The 25,230-nt window shown below is 33.9% G+C and overlaps 1 protein-coding gene across 3 annotated transcripts in view; it reads right to left on the reverse strand.

Moving 5' to 3' along the window:
* The window catches only part of PPFIA2 (PTPRF interacting protein alpha 2), a 459,727-nt gene that overhangs the window by 361,453 nt on the left and 73,044 nt on the right, over positions 1-25,230 (reverse strand). For 2 of the 3 annotated variants that reach the window (XM_008710341.2, XM_008710340.2), the window contains exon 2: positions 23,294-23,347. The exons of the other annotated variant lie outside the window; for it this stretch is intronic. In XM_008710341.2, coding sequence (XP_008708563.1) covers positions 23,294-23,347 — 54 coding nt within the window. The remainder of the gene's footprint in view (positions 1-23,293; positions 23,348-25,230) is intronic. 3 annotated transcript variants of the gene reach the window in all.

Below are 25,230 nucleotides of genomic sequence, written 5' to 3' on the forward strand. Positions count from 1 at the left end.
CTAGGCCAATGTATCAGCGTTATATATACATGGCCAGAACTTTAAAATGCTGTTATTTTTTCTTTCTTCTCATTACTACTTCCCTCTTTCTTCTACTTGGTTCTTCCTGTCAAGACCAGCTTCCAAGGTGAGTCGAAATTGTGTTATTTTAATGGCATTATGATTGAAAGCTATAAGAGACTCAGAATTTTAATTACAGTTACTAAAGAATTATCACAAGTCCTCACATATCAGTACATTTGTGAAATGCAGGTTTAATTTTACAGATGAGAAACTGATGCTCTGTGAGAATATGAGCTTAAGAAAAATCAAAGTGTTTATTAAAGTCAAAAAATTGGGATTAAGCCCTAGGGTCCCTTATTACAACTCATATGACCACAGTATATAATAAATATTTTCTTTTGTTCTTTCCCTCAGTGAAACTAGAATCTATTATTGCCTTCTGAATGACAGCATTCCCTTGTGATTAATTCTAAAGAGGAGTTCCCACAGTACAGTTCTGACCACCACCACCCCAAAAGCCAGTTCCATTTCTGCCAAGCTAGGACCATGGGCAAGTTTGATTTTTTGTTTGTTTTTGCCTTTCTGAGTCTTGATTCCCTTATTTTTAAGTAAAGGTATACTTCTAGACAGTTGGTAAGGTCCATTTCAGTTCTACATTCCTATGAGTCTAAAACTGGACTAACTGCCCAGCCGTATGTATGAACAAAACTTTGGATTGGCTATGGGTTTATACCCTCCTTTATGCACCACTTGGCTTTTTTATATAGGCGCTTTTTTAAAAGTTACATCTTTTGATCTGGTTATGAAATTAAGAAGAGAATGCTACGAGGTTTACTGCTCACAGAAATTTTCGAAAGCAATGTGCACTAGATTTGTAGTCTTACAAAAATGTCATTGGCAATTTGCTTCAGAATTCCATTTCTATAATGTATTGCTGGGGAAATTTTTTCTTAAGATGTTAGGCAAAAAGTCCTAAATTCCAAATCACTGACTCGTAAATCCCTCACTTACAAAAAAATAAATGTTATATCTACTCTAATCTACTACAGTGAAGCACTAGAACTCGGCTCCCCACTTACATCTCTCTCTTCTTAACATAACACTCACAAGTTTTCGACCAGAAAGCTCCTATTTAGTGTCCTGTATTGCATACTTTTCCTCTATATGCTTCAATATTGGCTTGGATTGCTCTCTCCTCTCCTTCTACACTCTTTCGCTAGATGATCTTAACTATTTCCACGCCTTTAAATATTACTTACACACTCTCATCCCTGAAAATCAAATCTCAATCCATATAAACGACCCACACCTGTCAAGCTAAATCACATTCTCCTCCTTCCCTCCCCACAAATTTTTCTCTTCTTTGTGCTCCTTGTTTTGCTAAATGTCACGATCATCTATCTAGTAGCTCAGACCTAAACTTAGAAAGGTATTTTTAATTTTTTGTCAACACATACACCCAATCCATCGGCAAGTCATCAACTGGAACTTCAAAATATACCTCAGCCTAGTTCACTTCTCTGTCACCACCAACTTTAATCAGACTCACACCATCTCTTCCCCGGACTCATACTTCCTGCTTCAATTCTTGTCTTACTTCACTCATTTTTTAAGAGCATCCAACATAATATTTTTAACACATAAACATGATCCTATAATTCCCTCACATAAAACTCTCCTATGACTTCCCACAGCACTTGAAAAAAACCCAAACTCCTATAAGACCCAACATGACTCGGCTGAAGGAAAGATGAATTTAACATCACTTTCCTATAGCTCACTAAACTTCAGTCATGTTTAAGTCCTGTGCACCTTGTCTTAGTTTACTAAGAGTACTGTAATAAATTACCACAACTTGGTAGGCTAAAGTAATAGAAATTTATTCTTTTTTTAGTTCTGGATGCCAGGGGTCTGAAATCAAGTTGTTGGGCAGTTTGAGTTTGTTTTTGTTTTTCCTTTTGTTTTGTATAAACTCTGAGGGAGAACCTATCCCATGCTTGTCTCCAGCTTCTGGTGGTTATCAGGAATCCTTGGCACTCACTGTTACGTAGATGCATGACTGCAATCCGTCTCCAGTTTCACAATGTTCTCTGTGTGCTTCTCAGTGTCCTCTCATCATCTCATAAACGTACTCGTCATTGGACTTAGAGCCCATCTTAAATCCAGGATGATCTGATCTTAATATCTGTTTCTTAAACAAGGTCACATTCCAAGGTTCTGGGTAGACGTGAATTTTGGGGGACACTATTTAACCGACTACCCTCTTCATATTATTTCATCTGCCTAGATCATTCAACATCTACTCTTTAGATGGTTCATCTTTTTTAGCGTTAATTTCTCAGAGAGACCTTCCTCGACTTTATCTTTCATCTATTAAAAGATCTTATTTATTTATTTATTTATTTATTTATTTATTTATTTAACGAGAGGCAGAGAGAGAGAGTGCGCGTACAAGTGGGGGGAGGGGCAGAGGGAGCAGCAGACTTTCCACTGAGCAGGGAGCCCAATGCGGGACTTGATCCCATGACCTGAGCCAAAGGCAGACACTAAACTGGCTGAGCCACCCAAGCACCCTTATCTTTCATTCTTAGTAATAGCTCCCTATTGCTGCCTTTATAACACTAGCCAAACATGTATAATTTCAGTAGTATATTTTACTTTACTTAAAAAACACATATATAATACATATATGCATACTAAATATAAATACATCCTGAATATAAATATATATATAAAATATATAGTAACATGTTTGTGTGCATGTGCACACTGTGATCAGTTAAGAACATGAGAACATTTTTAATCTAACTTTGTCACAGTATATACTCAAACGAAGCTAACAAGAAATGAGCGGAATATTTAAGGAATGGAAAATAATAATAATAAAAAATCACCTGAAGAATAAAGAGTATAAGGAAGAAGGAAAAGCAAATGTCTAAAAATGTGTCAAAGAAGAGTGCCTGGCTGGCTAACTCGGTAAAGTATGTGATTCTTAATCTTGGGGTCACGACTTTCAGCTCCACTTTGGTATAGAAATTACTTAAAAAAATAAAATTAAAATTAAAAAAAATAAATGTGTCAAAGATAAACTATACGAAAATAATGAGAAGTCAAAGGGAAGATGCAAGGCAATAAACTTTGTATTACATGAGTTGTTAAAAAAAAAACTAAAGTTCTAAAAAATTAGACTTTCCATTATGTATCCTCTTTATCCTTTCATCCATCAATGGACATCTGGGCTCTTTCCATATTTTGGCTATTGTGGATATGCAGTGGAGTATTACTCAGCCATCAAAAAGAATGAAATCTTGCCATTTGCAATGACATGGATGGAACTAGAAGGTATTATGCTAAGCGAAATAAGTCAGAGAAAGACATATACCATATGATTTCACTTGTGTGTGGAATTTAAGGAACAAAACAGATGAACATAGGGAAAGGGAAGGAAAAATAAGATAAAAACAGAGCAAAACAAATCATAAGAGACTCTTAACTACAGGAAACAAACAAGAGTTGCTGGAGGGGAGGTAGTTGGGGGGAAGGGGGTAATTGGGTGATAGGCATTAAGGACAGCACTTCTTGTAATGAGCACTGGATCTTATATGCAACTGATGAATCACTAAATTCTACCCCTGAAACTAATAATGTTAACTAAATTGAATTTAAATAAAAATTTTTTAAAAATTGGACTTTCCAGTCTACTAATTTCAGTGTTAAGTACTATAGAGTCCTCTGATAGGATCAGCATAAAAAATCTTTTTTTTTTTTTTGGCTTCCAAAAATATGAGCTTTCCACAGACAATAGCATCATAAGAAGGGAAAAGGAAGGAAAGTCGGCTTCTCAGTCATTCCTATTAAATCCAACCTTGACAGAAGATAAAAGGAGAGTTAACTGTGTGGCTATGGATACCCTGATTGATGTATATCTCTAAATAAAACCTTCATACACTTTAGCAAAACCTGCATTTTTTATCGTTACACTTTGGCTATACAACTGAATTCTTGTCACACCTTCAACATTAATATAAATGAAACTTCATTTCAATTATTTGCAGCAATCTTTCTTATTATGATATACTGAAAATGGAATTCCCTCATGTCCAAATAAATATTTAAAGTTGTTTGAATAACATTAAAATACGTGAATTTAAGTTATTGTCTTGATGATTTTAGAATTACATTTCTTAAGGGCAAGAACATGGCATTCTCCTGTGTTCTTATGGCATCCAACCTCCTCTAGTTTAGATTAGCAAATCAAGAATGCCATATAATCGAAAGCGCTAATTCAGTAGCCCCAAAGAAATTGCTTCATAACTAGAACTTTAAAGGGGGAAGGAAGGAAAGGAGTCCTACTGTATGATTATCAATTGTACTTTTTTTCTTAAATATTTTTATTTATTTATTTATGAGAGAGAGAGAGGCAGAGGCAGACAGAGAACGAGGCACCCCACGGAGCAGGGAGCCCGATGTGGGACTCGATCCCAGGACACTGGAATCATGACCTGAGCCAAAGGCAGATGCTTAAAAGACTGAGCCACCCAGGTCCCCCTCAACTGTACTCTTTTGCTTAATACTAGTGATGTCCTCCAGAAACAATACCAGGTAAAGGCTATTTTATATTTGAACTTTTTTATTTTGGCTGAGAGAGATTAAGTTCCAATATTAACAAACATAAAATAAACAAAACATAATTACAAGTAACAATTTCCAGATATTTATAAATATTTTAAAAGAATACTAATATAAACTCTTCTCTAATTATTGCTAGAGATACATGCATTTTGGTGATTTGTGTATAGCATTAAAGTTCTGCAGAGAGTAGAAAAACAAAGATATTACTTTTCAAATCTTCATTCTGGAGCAGCTTATCTTTTTACCTAGTGAGTGGAATGCTATTTTTGTACTTTTTTATCAGTTTTAAGTATGTGTAAATATACTCATTTTTGCAAAATTTTTCATACTCCTAATTATCTGGGAAGTATAATATTTTACATAGTTTACTCACAATAATCCATCTTCTTTACACTTAGAAAAAAATCAAACTAAATCACATATCCTTGAAAATTCTCATTTCATTCACTGCAGTGTTAACCAAAAAATATGTGTGTGATTTACCTATTAAAGGGGAGTAATTGTATTAAATGAATCTTGAAAATTGGACGCAACTCCAGCTGTTAAATATGGAAAGGTCTGGAGGAGCTATTATGTTTGGTTAAATAATAAGGAAGGAAATACAGAAGGAAGGATATGAGGAAAAATATTTACTATTAAATAGAAATAAATTTAGATATAAATTTTGATAAGTGTAAAGTACTTTGTGTGTACTTCTGATGTGTAAGTACTTGGTAAGCATATCTCGGCATAGTGAATACATATGGTGAGCTGCCAATATTTTATTTATTTTAAAAAATTTTATTTATTCATATTTCTAAGAAAGAGGGAGAGAGAGCAAGCAGGGGGTGGGGCAGAAAGGGAGGGAGACGGATAAGGTGACTCCACACTGACTGTGGAGCCCAACATGGGGCTCGATCTCAGGAGCCTTAGATCATGACCTTGGAATCATGTCCTGAGATGAAATCAAGAGTTGGATGCTTAACCAGTTGTGCCACTCAGGTGCCCCTAGAGCTGCCAATATTTTAAACGGAGTGATCTTTATGAGTACACATGGATAGGGAAAACAGTTGAGTTCCTACTGAATATAAGCTGCTGAATAAATATCTGAATAAAATAATGACAGAGTAATTAATAAGAAAGGTCACTTCTATTCTTTGTTGAAATTTTATCATAAAATCATTATATAATTAATATGATACTAAACCATTATATGATATTAAATTATATGATTATATAATATAGGAATATGTACGTCATTATAAATAAGTACTCAATTTTTATCTATATTTTGTCTACACCTATGTATACGATTATATGATTTTTCCCTATTCATTAACATGGTGAATTACATTCATTGAATTGTGAAAGTTAAAATAACCTTGCATTTCTGGAACAAACCCAACTAGTTTCTGATGTCATGTCTTTATGTACTGCTTCATGTAATTAGCTAACATTTTAGGTTAATTTTTCAGGCTTTGCTTTAAGATTTTTCCCTCTGGCCTCATGTGGCAGACAGACCCTAGGATGGCCTCATGCTCATCCCTCCTCTAATCCTCTCCATTTGAACATGGGCAATGTCTAACTAAACAGAATATGGCAAAGGTAATAGGATGTCATTCCAATCACTGCCCACATATGTGTATACATGCACACACAGTGTGTGTGTGTGCACGCGCGTGCGCATGAGTATACTTATATACATGTGTATGTATTTGTATATATGTATATATAGGCATATATACCAACAATTACGTGAACTTGGAAAAGAAGCCCAACTCCATATCCAAATGCAGCCTGGCCCACACCTTGATCACAGCCAGTAAAACCCTGACCAAAAGACCCAGCTAGGCTATTCCCAAACTTCTGACCTACAGAAACTGAGATAGTAAGTGTGTTGCTTTAAGTCTCTAAGGTTGTGGTAATTTGTTAATAGCAAGAGAAAACTAATACACCTCATAAAATGACTTGGGAAGTATTTTTTTAAATTGTCTTTTAAAGCTTTTAATAGTTGGTATAATTCTTTCATTAATGAATTCTACAATCCATCAATGAAGACATCTGCTCCTGTAGGTTTCTTTGTGAAATTTTTATTTGAAGATTTATTTCATATAGTAAAAGTATTACTTGTATTTCTTATTTCTTTTGTTAAATTGGCCATGGTGTATTTGCCTAGAATTTCCTCATTTCATCTACAATTTAAAATCCATAACCACAAATTGTGTTCAAAAATCCTTTCACTATATTTATTAGCACTTTCTCACTTATTTTACCAACCCACCAGTTATCAGTGTTAACAATTTTTTCAACAAATCAACTTTAGTTTGTTTATGCTTTTCAATATTTATTTTATTAGTTTCTGCCACTTGCGCGTCATTATTTTTTTTTCTTATTCTTTAGGTTTTATTTGCTTCTTTTCCCTTAGCTTCAAGATGAATACTTACATCATTAATTTTTAGCCTTTATTTTTTCTAATATATATATAAATGTTGTAAATTTCTCAGTGAGGCTTTAATTGCCTCCTATGTTTCAATATGTAGTATCCAATATCACTGAATTTAAAAATTTTTAATTTTCAAATTCTTTTCTGACAGTGAATTACGTAGAAGTATTTGACCTACTTTTCAAAAACTTGAGTATTTTCTATTTATGAATTTTAAAATTTCATCTTTTTACTAATTTCTAGCTGAATTCTGTTATTTTAAGAAAATATTCAGCCTGATTCAATTCTTTAGAATGTGTTGAGTCTTCCTGTATGACACACATTTGGTTAATTTGTAGAAATTAAGTACAGGGTTCTCTATATATCACTAGGTATGCTTGTTTTTCCTATTGCTCAACTTATCGTCTTTACAAATTTTATCTTCTTGTTCACTTAAAATATTGCCAAAAGTTTTTTAAATCTTTTTATTTCTGTTAATTTTTGTTTTCTATATTTTAAGTGTATGTTATTAGGTGTATAAAAATTTAAAATTTTTCTATCTTCCCAGCATATCCATATTTATGTTGAAGTATTTCTCTTTTTACACTTAGTAATTTTTTTCTTAAAGACTATTTTCTGATATTATATAGCTGCATAGGCACTTTTTTCTTTAGTTAGTATTATACAGTATATCTTTTTTATTATTTTATTTTCAACCCTTTTTTATTCTTATATTTAAAATTTCTTTTACAAACAACCGTATTTTTTAAAAAGTCATTCAGGCAATCTTGATCTCAAATTGACCATTTTTTCCCACTTAAATTTAATGCAATTACTAAATACCTTTATTTAGAAGTTAGAATAATGACATTGGCTGTAATACAAATTATATTATATTGCTCTTTTAGAGAATGGTGAAGTAAATAAAACGAAATCCAGTGCTTCTAAATATTAGCATAGCAGGAAAACTTTTTTTTTTAAAGTTTGAAGAGACAGCTGTCTACAGAGGTATAAAATAGTCATTCATGTGGATTATCAGTTTTAATCTGTGGTAAAAGAAAGGAAGAGTAGAGAAAATAACCAGGATTTTCCACAAAACTTCTCACCATACTCCAATAAAAATATAAATGATTTCTATAAGTAAAATATAAGAATATCCTCAGAATTTGTTATATAGCCAGAACGCATTTAGAAATTTTCAAAAAACCTTGGTGAACTCTTTTGGTCAAATATTCAATTTCTGGTATTTTAACTTCCCACTTTTCCATAATATATATAATTTTCTAAATATACTTCAACAGCTTCAAATATCTTTTTGAAAAATAATTTAATCTTGGAAAATAAAATCATAAAGTCTTTAGGACATATTTTTTTTTAAAAGATTTTATTTATTTATTCGACAGAGATAGAGACAGCCAGTGAGAGAGGGAACACAAGCAGGGGGAGTGGGAGAGGAAGAAGCAGGCTCATAGCGGAGGAGCCTGATGTGGGGCTCGATCCCATATCACGACCTGAGCCGAAGGCAGATGCTTAACCGCTGTGCCACCCAGGCGCCCCCTAGGACATATTCTTATTATACCGTGTTCTTGAATCAATATAGACTTTAACTGAAAGTAAGAATTCTGCAGAATCTCAACTTTAATTTATTATGAATATATAATCAGATTCCTTTTTAAAGTGCCTGCCATGGTTATAATTAATGTTAAGTGAAAAAAAGAATATGCATCCAATTTCAAGAATTTACATTTTGCTGGTTCATGTTTCCCTGACTATACACATTTGAAAAAGAATATCTAGTTATAGAAGGGTGGCTAAAGCAAGTTATTTTCCCTCCAGATAAGTGTTCCTTCACACAGAGACACAAGTTCCTCGGGTAGGGCTACAAGGCCAAACAGCCTTATGTTGCCTCCTATCCTCTGGAGGCCAATGAGGGAAAAGGGGAGGATCCTAGCCAAAGAAGTTTGTGGTTTCTTACCCAGCCAAACTTTAATGAATACCACAAGTGGAAAGGGGGTAAATTCCTAGAAAACTAGCTCCTTTTCATGTTGCCAAAGGAGACAGAGCATCACCTTATTGGGATCCTTGGAAAGCAAAAGCAGCAGCCCTGGATCTGAGCATGTCCTGTCACCTGAGGCCATGCTGGAATTGCCCATCAGACCCTTCCTCTTAGAGGGCAGCTCTTGGGCAATCAGGACTACTTTCTGGAATGGCCAGGAAAGCATCATCCAGTAGTCTCACCTCACTGAGGGTGAACAGGTGTTTAGCTGTTAAGCTACAGAGACACATGGAGGTTATTTGGGGCTTCCTAGGAAAAATTACACATACATATTTTTGAAAAGAATATCTAAAAACCAGTTTTAATTTCATATTCTAAATAACGTGGGCAATTAAATAAGCTTATGTACTGTAAAAAGTTGCAGCAGCCAGCTTTATTAGTTGCTAAAACCTATATATAGAATTGAACTACTTTTAGATACCAGAAATAGAAAGACCCTTGATGTCCTTCCATCCAGAACAAAAGTTTTAATGAAAATTAGCTCTTTAAGACCTGGCTCAACATTTACCTTTCAAAATAATCTTCCAAAAAAAGAAAAAATACCCCAAAACACACTTACCATGATTACTGCCTATAACACAAAAATATGTATCTCTATATACCTTTTTACACTTATTAATCATGTTTTAAAAAGATAAATTGCTAACCAGTTAGAGTGCAAAAATCTATTGCACTGAGTTACTTTTTTCTGAAGTGCCTAGAATAGCACTAAGTACACAATAAGCATTACAAATATGCTTTCTAAATAAACCTTTATTTTTACTTTATATTTTTCACATTTTAATGAGCAATTACATGTATAAAGCTGTATTCATCCGTCTTTTCAGATAAACATTCTAAATTGTAAGCATCTTTGATCAAGAATAAAAATAGTTCCACTTTATTGTGTTAGATAAGAACAATCTAATTAGAAACCAGCCTCTTGTTTAGTCAAGAACTCAAGAGACTAAAAAAATCTGTTTTTTGTAGGAAGAAATATATATATAAATACATATGAATATATATGTTATGTTATATATGTGTGTGTTTACATATGTTGCCTATAAATACATATACACATATATACAAATAAACACATTTATGTTTAATAAAAATAGAGAAAAGAAGGCAGACACAAAAGAACAAAATAGAAATGTGATTGAAATTATATTACCCTTTTGGACAAAATTATGATAGGTATTTTGGGGAGCAAATATAAGTAAATTAATTCATACTGAAGTTTATAGGAAGAGAAAACAGAATATATCAATATATATTTCAATGTTTTATGTTATTATTATTACCAAAAATAATGTATCTTTGCAATAATGTAAGTTTCTAATTGATTTTACTTATCATGTTTTCTTTTATTCACATATTGGTTTCCCCTCAAAATTTTTCAAGTACATTTTTTCTTACAATTATAAATGAACAGTAAATAACAAGACTATTGTCAACAAGGAGCTGTTCCATTACTCTGAGCTTCTCAAATAATGACCTATACTGGAAAAATCATTTCTAAAATGTTTTTTTTTTTTTTTTTAAGATTTTATTAATTCATGTGACAGAGAGACAGCCAGCGAGAGAGGGAACACAGCAGAGGGAGTGGGAGAAGAAGAAGCAGGCTCCTAGCAGAGGAGCCTGATGTGGGGCTTGATCCCGGAACGCCAGGATCACGCTCTGAGCCGAAGGCAGACGCTTTAACGACTGCACTACCGAGGGGCCCCTCTAAAATGTTTCTTATCATATTAATCATTAGTGAAACAATATGCCAAAAGATTTCATAAATGTTTCCCACATTCAGTATTATTTTAAATCCAACTTTCAGATATTAGCCTGTAATTCATCTCTTTTCTCACTTTCACACTTAACAAACTTTTGAATGTAGGAAACCACATTCTAATATTCCCTCTAATTGAGTCGTTTGTGTTAAAATGTAAATGCTTAAATAGTTCTAATCAGTAATGCATTAATGAGTAAGAAATAACATAACATGGGAATTATGGTGCCATATATGTTAACCATCACATTACTCTCATGATAAAATCCCTGCATATGAACTATCTTTCAGTATTTTGGTTACATATTCATGACATCAGTATTTTAACTAACCATTCTGACAAGTTAAAAATATTAATTAATTGATTACAATGAAGTCGATTCCTTTCTTTCCTATTCCCTACCCACCCTGGTATATACCCACCTCCTACAGAGAACGTCCCTTGTGGTTCATCGAATTATTGGGTTACACTGATTTAAATTTATTTACATAGACTATCGTTTTTCTGTCTCCAGTTAAAATATAGCATACAATCTAAGCCAGTTCTTTGCAATGATCCCACATTATTTAATGAAGACTTTCATTAATATAACAATTATAGTGGTGAACATTAACAGAGGGTTTGCACATACAATGCATCATCTGAAGTATTCTGTGTGTAGTAACTCATTACATATAACCACCCTGTTTGAAAGAAATTCTATTTTTACCCTCATCATACAGTTTAGGAAACTGAGGCACAATGAAGTAAATAACTTGGTCAAGATGACATATATACGTAGGAAGAGGCAGAGCCAAACGTCAAATTGACGCCACTTTCCAGAGTCCACATTCTAAATCATTATATCTTATGCTATTTTCCATGGATTACAAAACAATTCAAATATAGATTTACATAAAATGTAATTTGTATATTATCATCATATATATATTTAAATTTTGCTTATGTTTTGTAAATTATACTCTGAGTGGCATCTATATGTATACTTGGTATGAATTATTATAAAAACTTTCCTACCAGTTAACCTTTCTCATCTTTCTGGGACACACAAATGTTAACCCTTCTAAGTCACCAAGTCTCTTCACTACATTTATCAGAGTGTTCTGTGTTCGCTCCTCTCTATCCTACTTTCCACTCTTATCTTCCCCTCAAACTTTTCACTGTGCCTTCTGAAACCCCTATTTTACAGTAAACAATCTTTCCTGTGTATTTTATCACTTTGTTGAAGGAGACGACCATCACTTTATCTTAACTGAAATGAATTTATATAGCTTCACGGGTAGCACCAAGATGACTGTGTTCATAATTTCTTAGCTCACTTCAGAAGGTAAAGTTGGCACCTTTCTTGAAAGCCATTAGAATTTCCAAACCATTACTCCTCCAGTCTCAAATAAAACCATCTCTACTTTGAGACCCACACCATCTCATTATTTCTCCCCCGCTTTACCATTCTTTGTCAATAAGAACTATAAGTGACATTCTCTTTCCATAATATAAATGACTTTATTTAATGAGCTGAATTCAATTTAAATGAGTAACTGCATACAAGTAACAGATCTAAATAAATACCGACTTCATTTTTCATCCATCCTTGCCATTCAATATGCTTTGTCATATATTACATCCCCATATCTGACTGCTTGAGCTTGAGAATATGCATAGCTTTCTGGTCACTTAGAGTTATAAGAGTAAGTTTTACTTTGGATCTTATTCAGGTTAAGAAATTCTAAAACAGCCCTGTATTAAAACTTTACTTTCTTATTCAACTCAAAAGTTTCCCTGATCATTCCAACTTAGGACTGAGGAACTTGTACTGGGAAGAGGGAAATGATTCATTTTTTCTCACCTGTCTTCTGTCTTCTTCATAGGTCTTCCTTCTAGATTAGGGCAGGGATATGAAAAGGGATTACAGAAAAAAATAGGCCAAGTCTTATATGACTGGTGACTTATATGTGCCAGAGGCCTAAATATTAGATTTTTAAATTGGGGTTCATTAGGGAATTCTTTGAACACCCTTCTATGGAGACATAACATGCTACACATCGATACAGGCATTTTGTTATTTGCTCTCTAACTACTTGCCTCCCTTCACATCCCAATTTCTGTCTCTGGCAGAACATTTGACATTCTTTTAATTCTTAATATTGGGTCCCATTGTTGTAGAAAGCAGCCATTTTATGAAGCGTTCCATTATCCTTCTACCTCATCAACTTGTTCCATGGTAAGCTCAAGAACCTTTGACATAACAAACTGTTGTAACAGCCACTCCTACTAAGACCCCTTTCCATTTTCCTGACTTAGGATAACTCTAACCATGCTTCTGCCATCCAAATTTATTAGATAGGAAGCAAGTATCTAATTCATTGTTTATGCATATCTGCATATTCCAAGAGATACACATTAATTTCTTTCTCTCCTTGCTTTACATCTATTCCACGGAACCACCTGTTGTCTTAGCTGCTGAATAAATATTCAAACATGGAGATACCATTGGCTCCTTCTTTGAGTCAATTGCTTTGGGCTCACCTTCATTTGATTTAGAAGAGGCACACCCTTCTCCCTTTCAAAGGGTAAAAACCTGCAGTGCTCCCTACAGGAGAAATTCTGGTGATGCCTTTCTGGTCATCTCTTAGGCTTAAGGTGATGATTCACAGTGGCAGGACTGATATTACCATAGTTATTAATTAGTAAGTCTTTGGTGAGTATGTCTGGCACTTCTTCATAGAACGTGGGGATATTTACCACCAACAGTACTATGGTTTGGGGCTTTAAGTAATACCTTGAATCAACAATGGAAGTTTCATTTTTATCTTTTATATTCCACCTTGTTTTGTTTGTTTGTTTGTTTTTGTTTTTGTTTGGGGGGAGGTTTCCAATACCTGGTTCACAGTTTTACCCTCTGAAGACCCTTTAGCATTATTATTCTTGTTTCATTAATTTGTTCATTAAATACTTTTTGAAGGCCCACTATGTTCAAAGCATTGCAAAGGCAGCTGTAATCCAGAGAGAAAAATCCTCCTCTCAAGGAGCTTATATATAATGATATTGAGCAAGGTAAATAAGTGAGATATACAGTATCTAAAATACATCCTTCTGGTTTTATATTGCTGTTATTTTTCCCAGTGGCCAATATTTGAATTTATCCATAAGTCCTATTTTTTTCCCCACCATAAGGTTCTATTAACGCTGCTTTTGTAAGGTTTTTATTCTCTGCTATTTTAATTCTTACTACCATTACCATAGATTACCCATGTAATCTCATTACAGAATTATTGTTAACATTCTTAATCTCTTTCTCCATTCAGTATTGTAGTTATCATGTTAAGCACACAAATGTAATCATATAAAAAATGTGCTTAAAACATATTTGTTTTCATTCATTCACTCAGCAAATATATATTGAGGAACTCATATTACAGGTTTTTATCTCTAGATCTTTAGCTATAATAATGAACAAAAGAGGCAAAGACCCTTACCATACAGAGTTTATATTCTAGTAGAAGAACACAAATAATAAACACATAGGGGCAAGAAAAGAATATTGGGTGCTCAATGGATGACCTCTCTGTTAACACAGTTTTAACAGAAACCTAAAGAAAATGAGGGAGTAAGCCACGGGGATATATCAGGAGGGAACATAGCAAGCAGAAGGAATAATAGCAAGTGCTTGTGTGGGTAAAGGGTAGCCAATTGTTAGTACGACCAAAATGGAATGAGATATGGAAAAATGAAAAGGTAGAGGAGTTCCTAGAGATACTGTAATGAGAGAAGTCATGAAGGGTCTTAGAAACTACTCCATTGGCTTTGGGAATTTTATTCTCATGGGAAGAAACAATGATGTAAGCCTAGATGTGAAATGATCTGACTTTAAGAAACTTATCCTGCTTGTTTCACTGAGCATGTGCACATGAGAAAGGATGGTGGCTTTCACCAGGCTGGTAGTTTTGTAGGATTAGCGAGAACTGGTTGAATTCCAGATAAATCATGAAGGTAGAACCTATAAAATGACTCTGGGTCTTGATTTTTTGAAATAGTAGCCATGAATTGATCCGGAGAAAATTGCAAGAAATGTGTAAAGTGACAGTGAAGATCAGAAGCTCAGTTTTTAACTTGTTATGTTTTAAATTCCTTTTTTGAATGTATAAGTGGGTGTGCTGGATACACAAGTCTAAAGTTCAGGGAAGTGACCCAGCCTACAGATGTACATTATTCAGTTATTAGAGTCTAGATGGCATTTAAACTGTAAAACAGGTTGGGATTATCAAGGGAATGAACGTAGCAGGAAAGACTGCCGGACCTACGGAAATGATCCATGCCACACTGGTCTCTCAGTTTCTTGGTGTCATCAGTTCCAGCGAGCTTCATTCCCTCTGTACTTCACCCATTTCCACGACCACAATCTGGATCTTATTAGCACCTAGAAATGTTTTGGTCCTGAAATGCTTAAATCAAGCATCTTACTTCTCTCACCATATCTTCTATCCTTTTTCCTACACCCACTGCACCTGTTTTTCAAGTTTATTGAGAACTCTGAATCCTCTGTCTTATCAATCCCTTCCTATCTTCACTGCAATTCTTATTCAGCTTAGACTCTGGGATTTTTGCTAATATTCTCAATTATCTCGCTGCATTGGCCTTCCATAGCAATGGTCTCGAAGAACAACCTGAAATTAAAATGGTTGTAGGCATTCTTCCTCCTATACTTGAGCTACAGAACACTGCTGGAGGTAAAAATAAACACACCTTTAAGTCATATAACCACTACAAATTCACTGCCTACAACCACTAACCACTAACACTAACCCCTAACACTTCCCAGTATTCCATCTGTGGTTTACATAGTTTGCCCATAATCCATAATGGCTAGATAAATCTTCTCTATGTTCCTGAGATACCTCATTCCATCATCTTTCCTGCTGCTATCAGCTAATTAGCTCCTTTACACTTTGTGGGGAAAATAGAAACCATTGAATGGACACTTTTAATTTCTTAAGACCTCCATTCCTAAAACGAATCCTTTCTTTCTCACTCATTTCACATTTGAAGACACGTTGCCCTTTCTCTATAACATGCTCTGGAGTCCATTCTTTTTTGCCTCATCTTGTGCTCTATCAATTGATTTCTCTTTCCTCTGTAAATTCTTCTCCCTTTTTATGTCCTTTCCATATGTTTCAACACACTCAACTTCATATCCTATATTGGCTATTATTGCCTCCCACTTCTTTCATAATCAAGCTCTTTGAAACTGTTTTCTATAGCCACTGAATCCAATTCTTTTCTGCCATTTCATCTTTCAGGTCACCAGAAGTTTGATTCTAACTAAATTAACTCCATTAAAATTACTTTCACCTAGATCACCCCTGATCTCCCTTTTGCTAAATAAATGGGCACTCCGTTCTTCTTGAACACTCAACATCATGAAACTGCTAATAACCCTTTTTACCATCTTCTCTTTTAGCACTTTTGATTCCACACCTTCCTGATATTCCTTCCTTGCCTCCTTTGAGGCATACTCTCCCTGTGATCTTTACCTCTCCTCTGATCTTTACTTAAATGTTTCTCTTCCTCTGAAATGTATTAGGAGCTCTCTTATCTTCTCACTTGGAATACACTTTTTGGAGATGACATCATCAACTCCAATGACTTCAATTACTAACTATTCTACATGTCCAAATCAATGGCTATAAATGAGATCTCACCTCACTGATTCCAAAATCACTCATATATTCCCAACTCAGTCAGCTCAATTTAATGTGTCCAAAACTGAACTCATCATCCCCACTCCAAAAGTGCTCTACCTCATGAAATTCTTGTCTCTATGTATGCAACTTTCATCCATTCAGTTGCCAAACCAGAAAATTCAAAAGTCAGCCTTGACTTCTCAGTAAGTCTCATTCTCTTCCCTCTAAGCAATCCCTTATTCTTGAGTATTCACTGTCCTTATTATCTCATCAATCAGTCCATTCTTCTTCATTCTCACTGTCACTCTATAGATTCATCGTAATCATTCAGTGTGTTACTCAAAATGTTGATGTTCTCCCGAAATATTGCCCTCGATTAGTTTTATAATTCAGTGGGGTAGACATACACACACACACAGGTTACAATCACCATTTTTATTATCTTTATTTTGGATGACTGCAAGAGCCTTTCATTTGTCTCCTTGCTTTAGACTATTATCTAAATCACTTCCCAAGTAGAGCCAAAAGAAAAAGAAAAGCCTTCTCAAGGAGAGAGCTGATTAAAAGATCTGTTTAAAGACTTTAATGGCAGGGCTCCTGGGTGGCTCAGTCATTTAGCATCTGCCCTCAGCTTAGGTCATGATCCCAGGGTCCTAGGATCAAGCCCCACATCAGGCTCCCTGCTCACCCGGAAGACTGCTTCTCCCTCTCCCACTCCCCCTGCTTGTGTTCCCTCTCTCGCTGTGTCTCTCTCTGTCAGATAAATAAAATCTTTAAATAAATAAATAAATAAATAAATAAATAAATAAATAAAAATAAAGACTTTAATGGCTCCTCATTCTTAGTGTAGAAAACAAATTCCTTCCGTGAAATTTCTCATGTTCTTGCCCTGGCCTAACCTAGCCTTCTGTCTTTACCACCACCTCCCACACTAAAGCTCATTTCATACTCTAGCCACAGTAAGTTATTTTCTCATTTTTTGACCTATGCACACAGTTTCCTCTCCCAAATGCCATGCCCCACTTTCCTCAGTTGGCAAACTTCAACTTATCCTATAATTATCAAGTTAGACAGCATTTCCTTCTATTCACCTTCTTTGATTCTCTAGCCTCCTTCATTCCCAACAATTGGATTACATGGATTCTCTTTCTTATTTTCATCTCATACTGTTTTTACTTTATATTGTAGTTATTTTTACCAACCTGTCTGTCTACTCCACTATATAGCAAGATTCTGAAATGAGAAACTGTGTTATTTTGTTATCACTGCATTTCCAAAACCTAAACAAATATCTAGCACATAGTGTACACTCAAATATACACTGAATTTTAAATAAACAAACAGAAAAATGAAAGTATGTAAAACAGCAATATAAAGTCTAGGTTGAAAGAAATTATATTAGATCACAATTCAGATTTGCATTTTTTATTCACTTATCTTTTATAGCAAATAGGTAGAACACTGGCATTTTTTGAATAATCAAATTAAAATTGGTTTTGAAGACTTTTAAATTTTAAGATCATTTACAATTTGAAAAATATATAACCTGGTCTAAACATCACCCTCAGGAAAATAAATTTGTCTCAAATTCTACAGTGTTTACCCAAGTTGCTAAGAATCATCAGGAAGACATTAAAATGAGAACAGAAAGTACAAAAATATGGAATGTACAATTCTGGTTCCTCAATGGAGAAAAATTAATAGAGCTAGAGAATGTTCAGGACAGTGTACAGAATAAACCCAAGGATGTGGATTAGATGAATATTCACTTATTCACCACACTTTAGAAATAAAGAGAACCATTAGCATTTGGATAAAGGAAACAGAACAACTGAAAGCACTAAGTTCTATAAGAAGCAAATTTATAGCTCTTATAACTCCAAGGTAACAAACAGAAAAACAGGAAAGGAGCTGCATAGTGCCAGTGGCATTATTGCTTTAAGCTCTGGATGAGGCAAATGAGGTAGACTTCATTCAAACACTGATAATAACACTCTGAAATATCATGACACTTCCACATTGAACCACTTTGTATGTTACAATTGAGATATGTTCGAAATGTGTTTCATGTGGTCTAGGTTTGTCCCACATTACTCTTTGTTAAATTTTATCCATTCTGACTCTTAAAAAGAATCAGAAATGATAAGAAAGTAAATAGCAAATTAATGCTCAGACATTTCTTAGACCAGAATGATTTTTTTAATGTATCCTTGGATTTGGTTTGCTAGTATTTTATTGAGAATTTTTTTTATCCATGTTCATCAGGGATATTGGCTTGTTGTTCTCTTTTTTACTGGAGTTTTTATATGGTTTTGTTATCAGGGTATAATGTTGGCCTCATAGCACAAGGTTTGAAGTTTTCCTTCTATTTCTGTTTTTTGGAATAGTTTGAAAATAGGTATCAACTCTTCTTTAAATGTTTGGTAGAATTTGTCTGTGAAGCCATGTGGCCCTGGACTTTTATTTATTGATAGATTTCTGATTACTGATTCAATTTCATTGCTGGTTATTGGTCTGTTCAAGTTTTCTATTCTGTTTCAGTTTTGGTAGTTTATATGTTTCTAGGATTTATCCATTCCTTCTGGGTTGTCCAGTTTGTTGACATTTAGTTTTTTATACTTTCTTATGACTGTTTGTATTTCTGTGGTATTGGTTGTTATTTCTCCTCTCTCATTTGTTATCTTATTTGGTTCCTTCTTTTTAGTAAGTCTGGCTAGAGGTTTATCAATTTCATTAATATTTTCGAAGAACCCGTTCCTAGTTTCATTGATCTGTTCTATTTTTTTTTTAGTTTCTATATCATTTATTTCTGCTCTAATCTTTATTATTTCCTTCCTTCTCCTAGCTTTAGGCTTCACTTGTTGTTCCTTTTCTAGCTTCTTTAGATGTAATGTTAAATTATTTGAGATATTTCTTGCTTCTCAAGGTAGGCTTGTATTGCTATATACTTCCTGATGTTTATTGCAGTATTATCTACAATAGCCAAATTATGGAAATAGCCCAAGTGCCCATCTACTGAGGAAAGGATAAAGATGTGGGATACACACACATACACAAACAGACACACACACACAGGAATATTACTCAGCCATAAACAATGAAATCTTGCCATTTGTAACATTGTGGATGAAACTAAAAAGTGTTATGCTAAGCAAAATAAGTCAGTCAAAGAAAGACAAATACCATATGATTTCATTCATATGTGGAATTTAAGAAACAAAACAAATGAGCAAAAGGAAAAAGAAAGAGAGGCAAACCAAGAAACAGACTCTTAACTACAGAGCATAAATGGATGATTACCAGAGGGGAGGCGGGTGGGGGGATGGATTAAATAGGTGATGGGGGTTAAGTAGTGTACTTGCTGTAAGCATCAGGTGTTGTATGGAAGTGTGGAATCATATTGTACACTTGAAACTAATATAACACTGTATGTTAACTAATTGGAATTTAAATAAAAACTCAAGGAAAAAAACTTAAAACACCATGGCAAGTGGTATATAAAAAAGCACTAATTTAACTTAATGATACTTTTGCCCTTTAGATTTAATTATTTTCTTTCACTGTATTTTTATATGTAAATATATGCTATGATTATACATTGGAGCTTATCTTGTGATACAATTTTTCTGAATGAAAAACATGCTAAATGTAGACTTTGATACAATTTTTCAAAGGCAGTTCTAAGGCAATATTAAACTGATAATATTTTTCTAAATGACAGAAAAGTTTTTTTCTAAGATGACTATGATTTAGAAAAATCTGTAAATTCTACCTACTGAACCAATTAACTTTCAATTTCTGAATTAAGAAAAAACTCCTTCTTGTAATCCTTTCAGAGGAAGAAAACCATCATAAAACTTGAAATTGCCCCTGAAAATCATGAACAAATAATTCTCTTATTAGTACTGAAAATGAGACTACCTGAGTTTTCAAAAAAACTAGATAATATTTATTGTTAAAAATACTAATGCAAACTTGTATTTACATTAATGTATATAATGTATTCTTGGAGTACCTCAAATTTATTCTTACCAGGTATACAAATTTATCTATAATGGCATTTGCAAACGTACACAACTTTTTGTACATGTATACTTTTTAAAGTAATATAAACTTCACTTTTTTCTCATGCTTCAGAAATAATATACATGTACCCACAGAAAAAAAAATGCATTTTTTAAATATACCATTTACACTTCCGAAATTTCTGTTTTACCGGTAAAGAAATTATTTCACAGCTATGCATCATTGTGGTGGCATTGTGAGATATGCCATTCCTTGAGCACTTTATATATTCTGTATAATGAGGGGGGAAAATATAGGACCTTGAATTTCTTACCAATAAAAATTTCTTCATAGAACGGTTTTAGTAATATATTATAAACACTTATACAAAAGACCTAACTGTAGAAACGGACAATAATATTTAGATGATCTACCATAAAGATATTTTTTTAAAGAAAGGAAAAATTATAAACAACTTCAAATGGATTTAGGTTACTACTTTCAGTTTTCTAATTTGGGGGCAACAACAATAGCTTCATTCAACGTCTTACTCTTAAATATCTGTTACCATTACCACTCTTAAATATCTGTTAAAGATCCTGTTACCATTTCACCTATACTTAGAATGCTTTCTGTAAGCTTATATGGGCATAAAAAATGATTTTATTATATAGTTTCTCACGTAATATGTTCCAGATCGTTCTTTAACAATGGGGAGTACTAAATTTATATGTACTGTTAAACCCCTAATTAGATTGCCTAAGCTCATGTACTCTGAAATTTGCATGATGTTTCCCACTTCACGAAAAAGTTAAAAATAAGCACAGTCTGAATTCTAGAAAATGTAAGCAGCAGTATAAAATATCCAACATCATGGTAGGGCATGGCCAAGAGAGAATCTCTATTTCACAATATTATAAATTACACACACACACACACACACACACACACACACTTCACTTTTAACTGGGAATGAGGCTGATCAAGCTTGCCTTCTATACACCATCTTTCCTTTCTGTGATCTTTTTTCCTTTCAAGAAGCTTCTTTCAGAAGGAAGGGAAGAATGAAGGGGGGGTAAACAGAGGGGGAATGAACCATGAGAGACTATGGACTCTGGGAAACAAACTGAGGGCTTCAGAGGGGAGGGGGGTGGGGGATTGGGATAGGCCGGTGATGAGTATTAAGGAGGGCACATATTGCATGGAGCACTGAGTGTTATACGCAAATAATGAATCATGGAACACTACATCAAAAACTAAGGATGTACTGTATGGTGACTAACATAATAAAAAATTATTATTAAAAAAAAAAAGCTTCTTTCAACAACTAGATTTTATACCCACTCAATTTTCCATATTTGGAAAATGTTTTCTTAAAAGGATATGATTAACTTATTTTAACATATAAATAATGAATAAGATTTTTATCACCCCTTGCAGAAGAGAGGTATTTAATTTTTTATTTGAACCAGGGACAAATCCTTTTAAAACCAATTGATGTCTAACTATAGAATTCTTTTAGGAATCAGTGGACAGGTAAGGCTGGGATTTTGAAGGAAATGGATTTACTCTTCTAATAAAAGTTGAATGCTATGTACCAATACCATGCCAGGCAGGAGAGTAAAATTACATCACATAAACAGTCACCTACACTATTTAAATATAGGGCTAGCCGTAAATCCTGCCACAATACGCTGGCTGGTTGACTTAGATTTCATCTTGCCTTATGCTGAAATATAATAGGTTCAGGGACTAAATATAAGCAGCTATCTGAAGACAATACATTTTTTCCCCACATAAATTCAGACAATGAAAATAAAAGGAAGGGAAAGGACTAAAATATGTTGTTTAGCCTACTTTGGGAGCAATTTGATAATTAGACAACATCATGAGATACAGGACGGAGACAGGAGAGAGAGAGATGCCATTGAAAGTTATCTTTTTAACATCTCACTGGTGTTTTAAGGTGATTATGAACTTCACCTAGATACCTCAGTGAAGTATAGCTAAAATTGATAACATTGAGTTCCATATGTTCAGCATTAAACCTCACAGTGCTAAGTGAAAAGCAAACAGTGATAAAAATGTATGCATTGACTCTCTGTGAAAATAGACTGAATCATATTACTTTAGATATACACCATGAACTCGTGTTTGTACTTCAAACATGACATCACATGTTATCTTAATCAGTATTTTCTGAAAGCAGGTATCACAAAGAACTAAGATGTTCCAATACTAGACTATCAATCTCTTTCTACTGCTTAAAAACGATAATCCTTTAAAATTTTAGAACACTTTCTCTAATTTTCCAGAAGCTCCCTGGATAAAGTAGAAAAGAAACAGCAATATCCGAATCAATACTGTTGACAAAATGGGCCAATAAAATTTTTCTCAGTAACTAGAAAATATATTGCAACCCAAATCATACATTACTATCTAGAATGGTAAACCCTCAAGTTCCAAAAGTTTTGGTGTAGTCCATGGGACATAAAGTATTTACATATTCTAATGAAAATTTTATTCTTGTTTTTAGAGTCAATGCATGGAGATGAATTTTACGAGATATTAAAACTTTTTAAGACACCAAACAATACCTCAAATCAAGTTCACACTTTTGTATTAATTACTACAACAGTTATATATTTCAAAAAGATATCTATATGACAAATTGCATACAAGTAACTCTCTGATGATCTGGTGTGTACATAATTCAATCTGTCAATAGTTAAATTTAATGAAGAATCTAACTTACCGGCGGATCAGCCCCCTTAGAACCAGTCAGCCCTCCTGTTAGGGATTCGATATCCTGAAAAGGGGAGAGGTTTTGATTGTAAAATGCCACTTAACAGCATGGAGAATTTCCCAGTCCCATAGTGTCATATTTTCTTTAGCTACAAAGTTAGGGCACACAGCTACATTTGTTTTCTTTGTTTTATTTTCAGACAATCTTGCACACTGTAACACTATACAAATAGCCTGTACCTAAAAATCTAGATATTTTCTCTAATTCTGTGGCATCTGTAAAAAAAAAAAAAAAAAAAAAAAAAGGTAAACAGACTAATTATTCTTGAAATATGCAAAAAAAATCGCTCTAGGTAAGAAAGCAGTTTTGTTCTCTAAGCTTAGAGTCAAAGTGAGGACATAACGAAGAAATTTTAATAAAACTGCAATTTAATATATTATTTGCAAGAATATAAATCCCACGGAAAATGCTTACCCTATAAAAAATTTAATTATCTGTAGTCCACTCTATTACTGTACTTAAAAGACAAAAATATGAATAGATATGGATAGATCAGCTATTCTTTTACAAGGTTTGATTTCTAATCCTGAATCAGTAACTACAGAAGATCTTGCCTGAGTATTAATAATTGTCAAAGGTATCATAAACGGAGAAATGGGTGATGCTGTGACAATTGGACAGCATATGCCCAATTTACAGGTACACGTACAGCTTCGTAAAAACTGCCTGCTCAATGGCTGCGGGAGGAGTCTGGGGCTACACCAGAGTTATACTTCTCGGCAAAAAGTTTCTTCTTGTGACCCCAGTCACTTATCTGTTTGCATCTTTTTGAAAGGATAGGGATGAAGAACCTGGGAAATACAGATGCAGTAAGAAATCAAAGATGGAAGTTAACTGAGTCAAGATTGAAGGAAGAGAAAATTAAACGCTTATGATCAGAGAAACAGCCAATACCTTTATATCATTAAGAAGACTTACGCTACAAATTCATTTGGGACTTAATCACATCATTATTTCCCTGGTATCTCAAACACAGGGAATCTTAACAAAAAACATGGGGCTGAAATGAGCATGTGAAGGGACGGCATGTGAAGGGAACATTAAAAGCAGGACAGGGGAGAAGGAAGGAATGATGTGATGAAAGTTTCCATAGGAAGCTGACTTTGAGCAAGAACTCAATGGGTGATGAATTTCTGTATGCATATTTTATCAAGGGCCATAAATGATAACGCAACCACAAGCAATACTTGCCAAGATAACTGTTGTCTTCACTGGAACAAACACACTGTACATAATGTTTTTCCCTATTCAGCGTCCCTTTGAGGAACAACTTCTTCTCCCTCACTCTAAATGAGACAGAAGTCTTATGGCAAATTAAGGTAATAAGGATTTGGTAAGATATAATGGTAGGGTCCACATCCTTGATTCTATCATTCAGGCAACATCTGAAACTAGATGTTCTCCCCACCTGCAACTTTAAGATAAGTTTCTGGCTCTCAAAACGGAAAGATCATAATTAATATGACTGTATTGTTGTTAAGTCTATTTGTAAAAGGCTCTCCCTTTCCATCTTGTTGAAATTCTTTATTTTAGCACCATGCACACCATAAACAATCAAATCACCTAAATTATTTGATCTAACATGTTCTTTAACATTCCTATTAAATCATCTAAGTAATCTTATAACCTTACATAATAAAACTAAAGCATGACGTATTTACAAACTGACAAGCGTTTTTTAATCCAAAGATAAAGTATAATTTTTAAACCTGTTTTAGAATTTCATGGAATGAACTAATAACATTAAGTAGTAAAGTGGCTAAAATACTAGATCAACAGAAAATAAAGCAGTCATTGCACTGTTTGAAAAAAAAAACCTGTTATGACCATGACAACAAATAAAGTTCTATTTATATGAAACGTGATTTCCAAGTACATTTAAAATG

Source organism: Ursus maritimus, unplaced genomic scaffold (assembly GCF_017311325.1).
Source record: "Ursus maritimus isolate PB19 unplaced genomic scaffold, ASM1731132v1 scaffold_21, whole genome shotgun sequence".
NCBI lineage: Eukaryota > Metazoa > Chordata > Mammalia > Carnivora > Ursidae > Ursus > Ursus maritimus.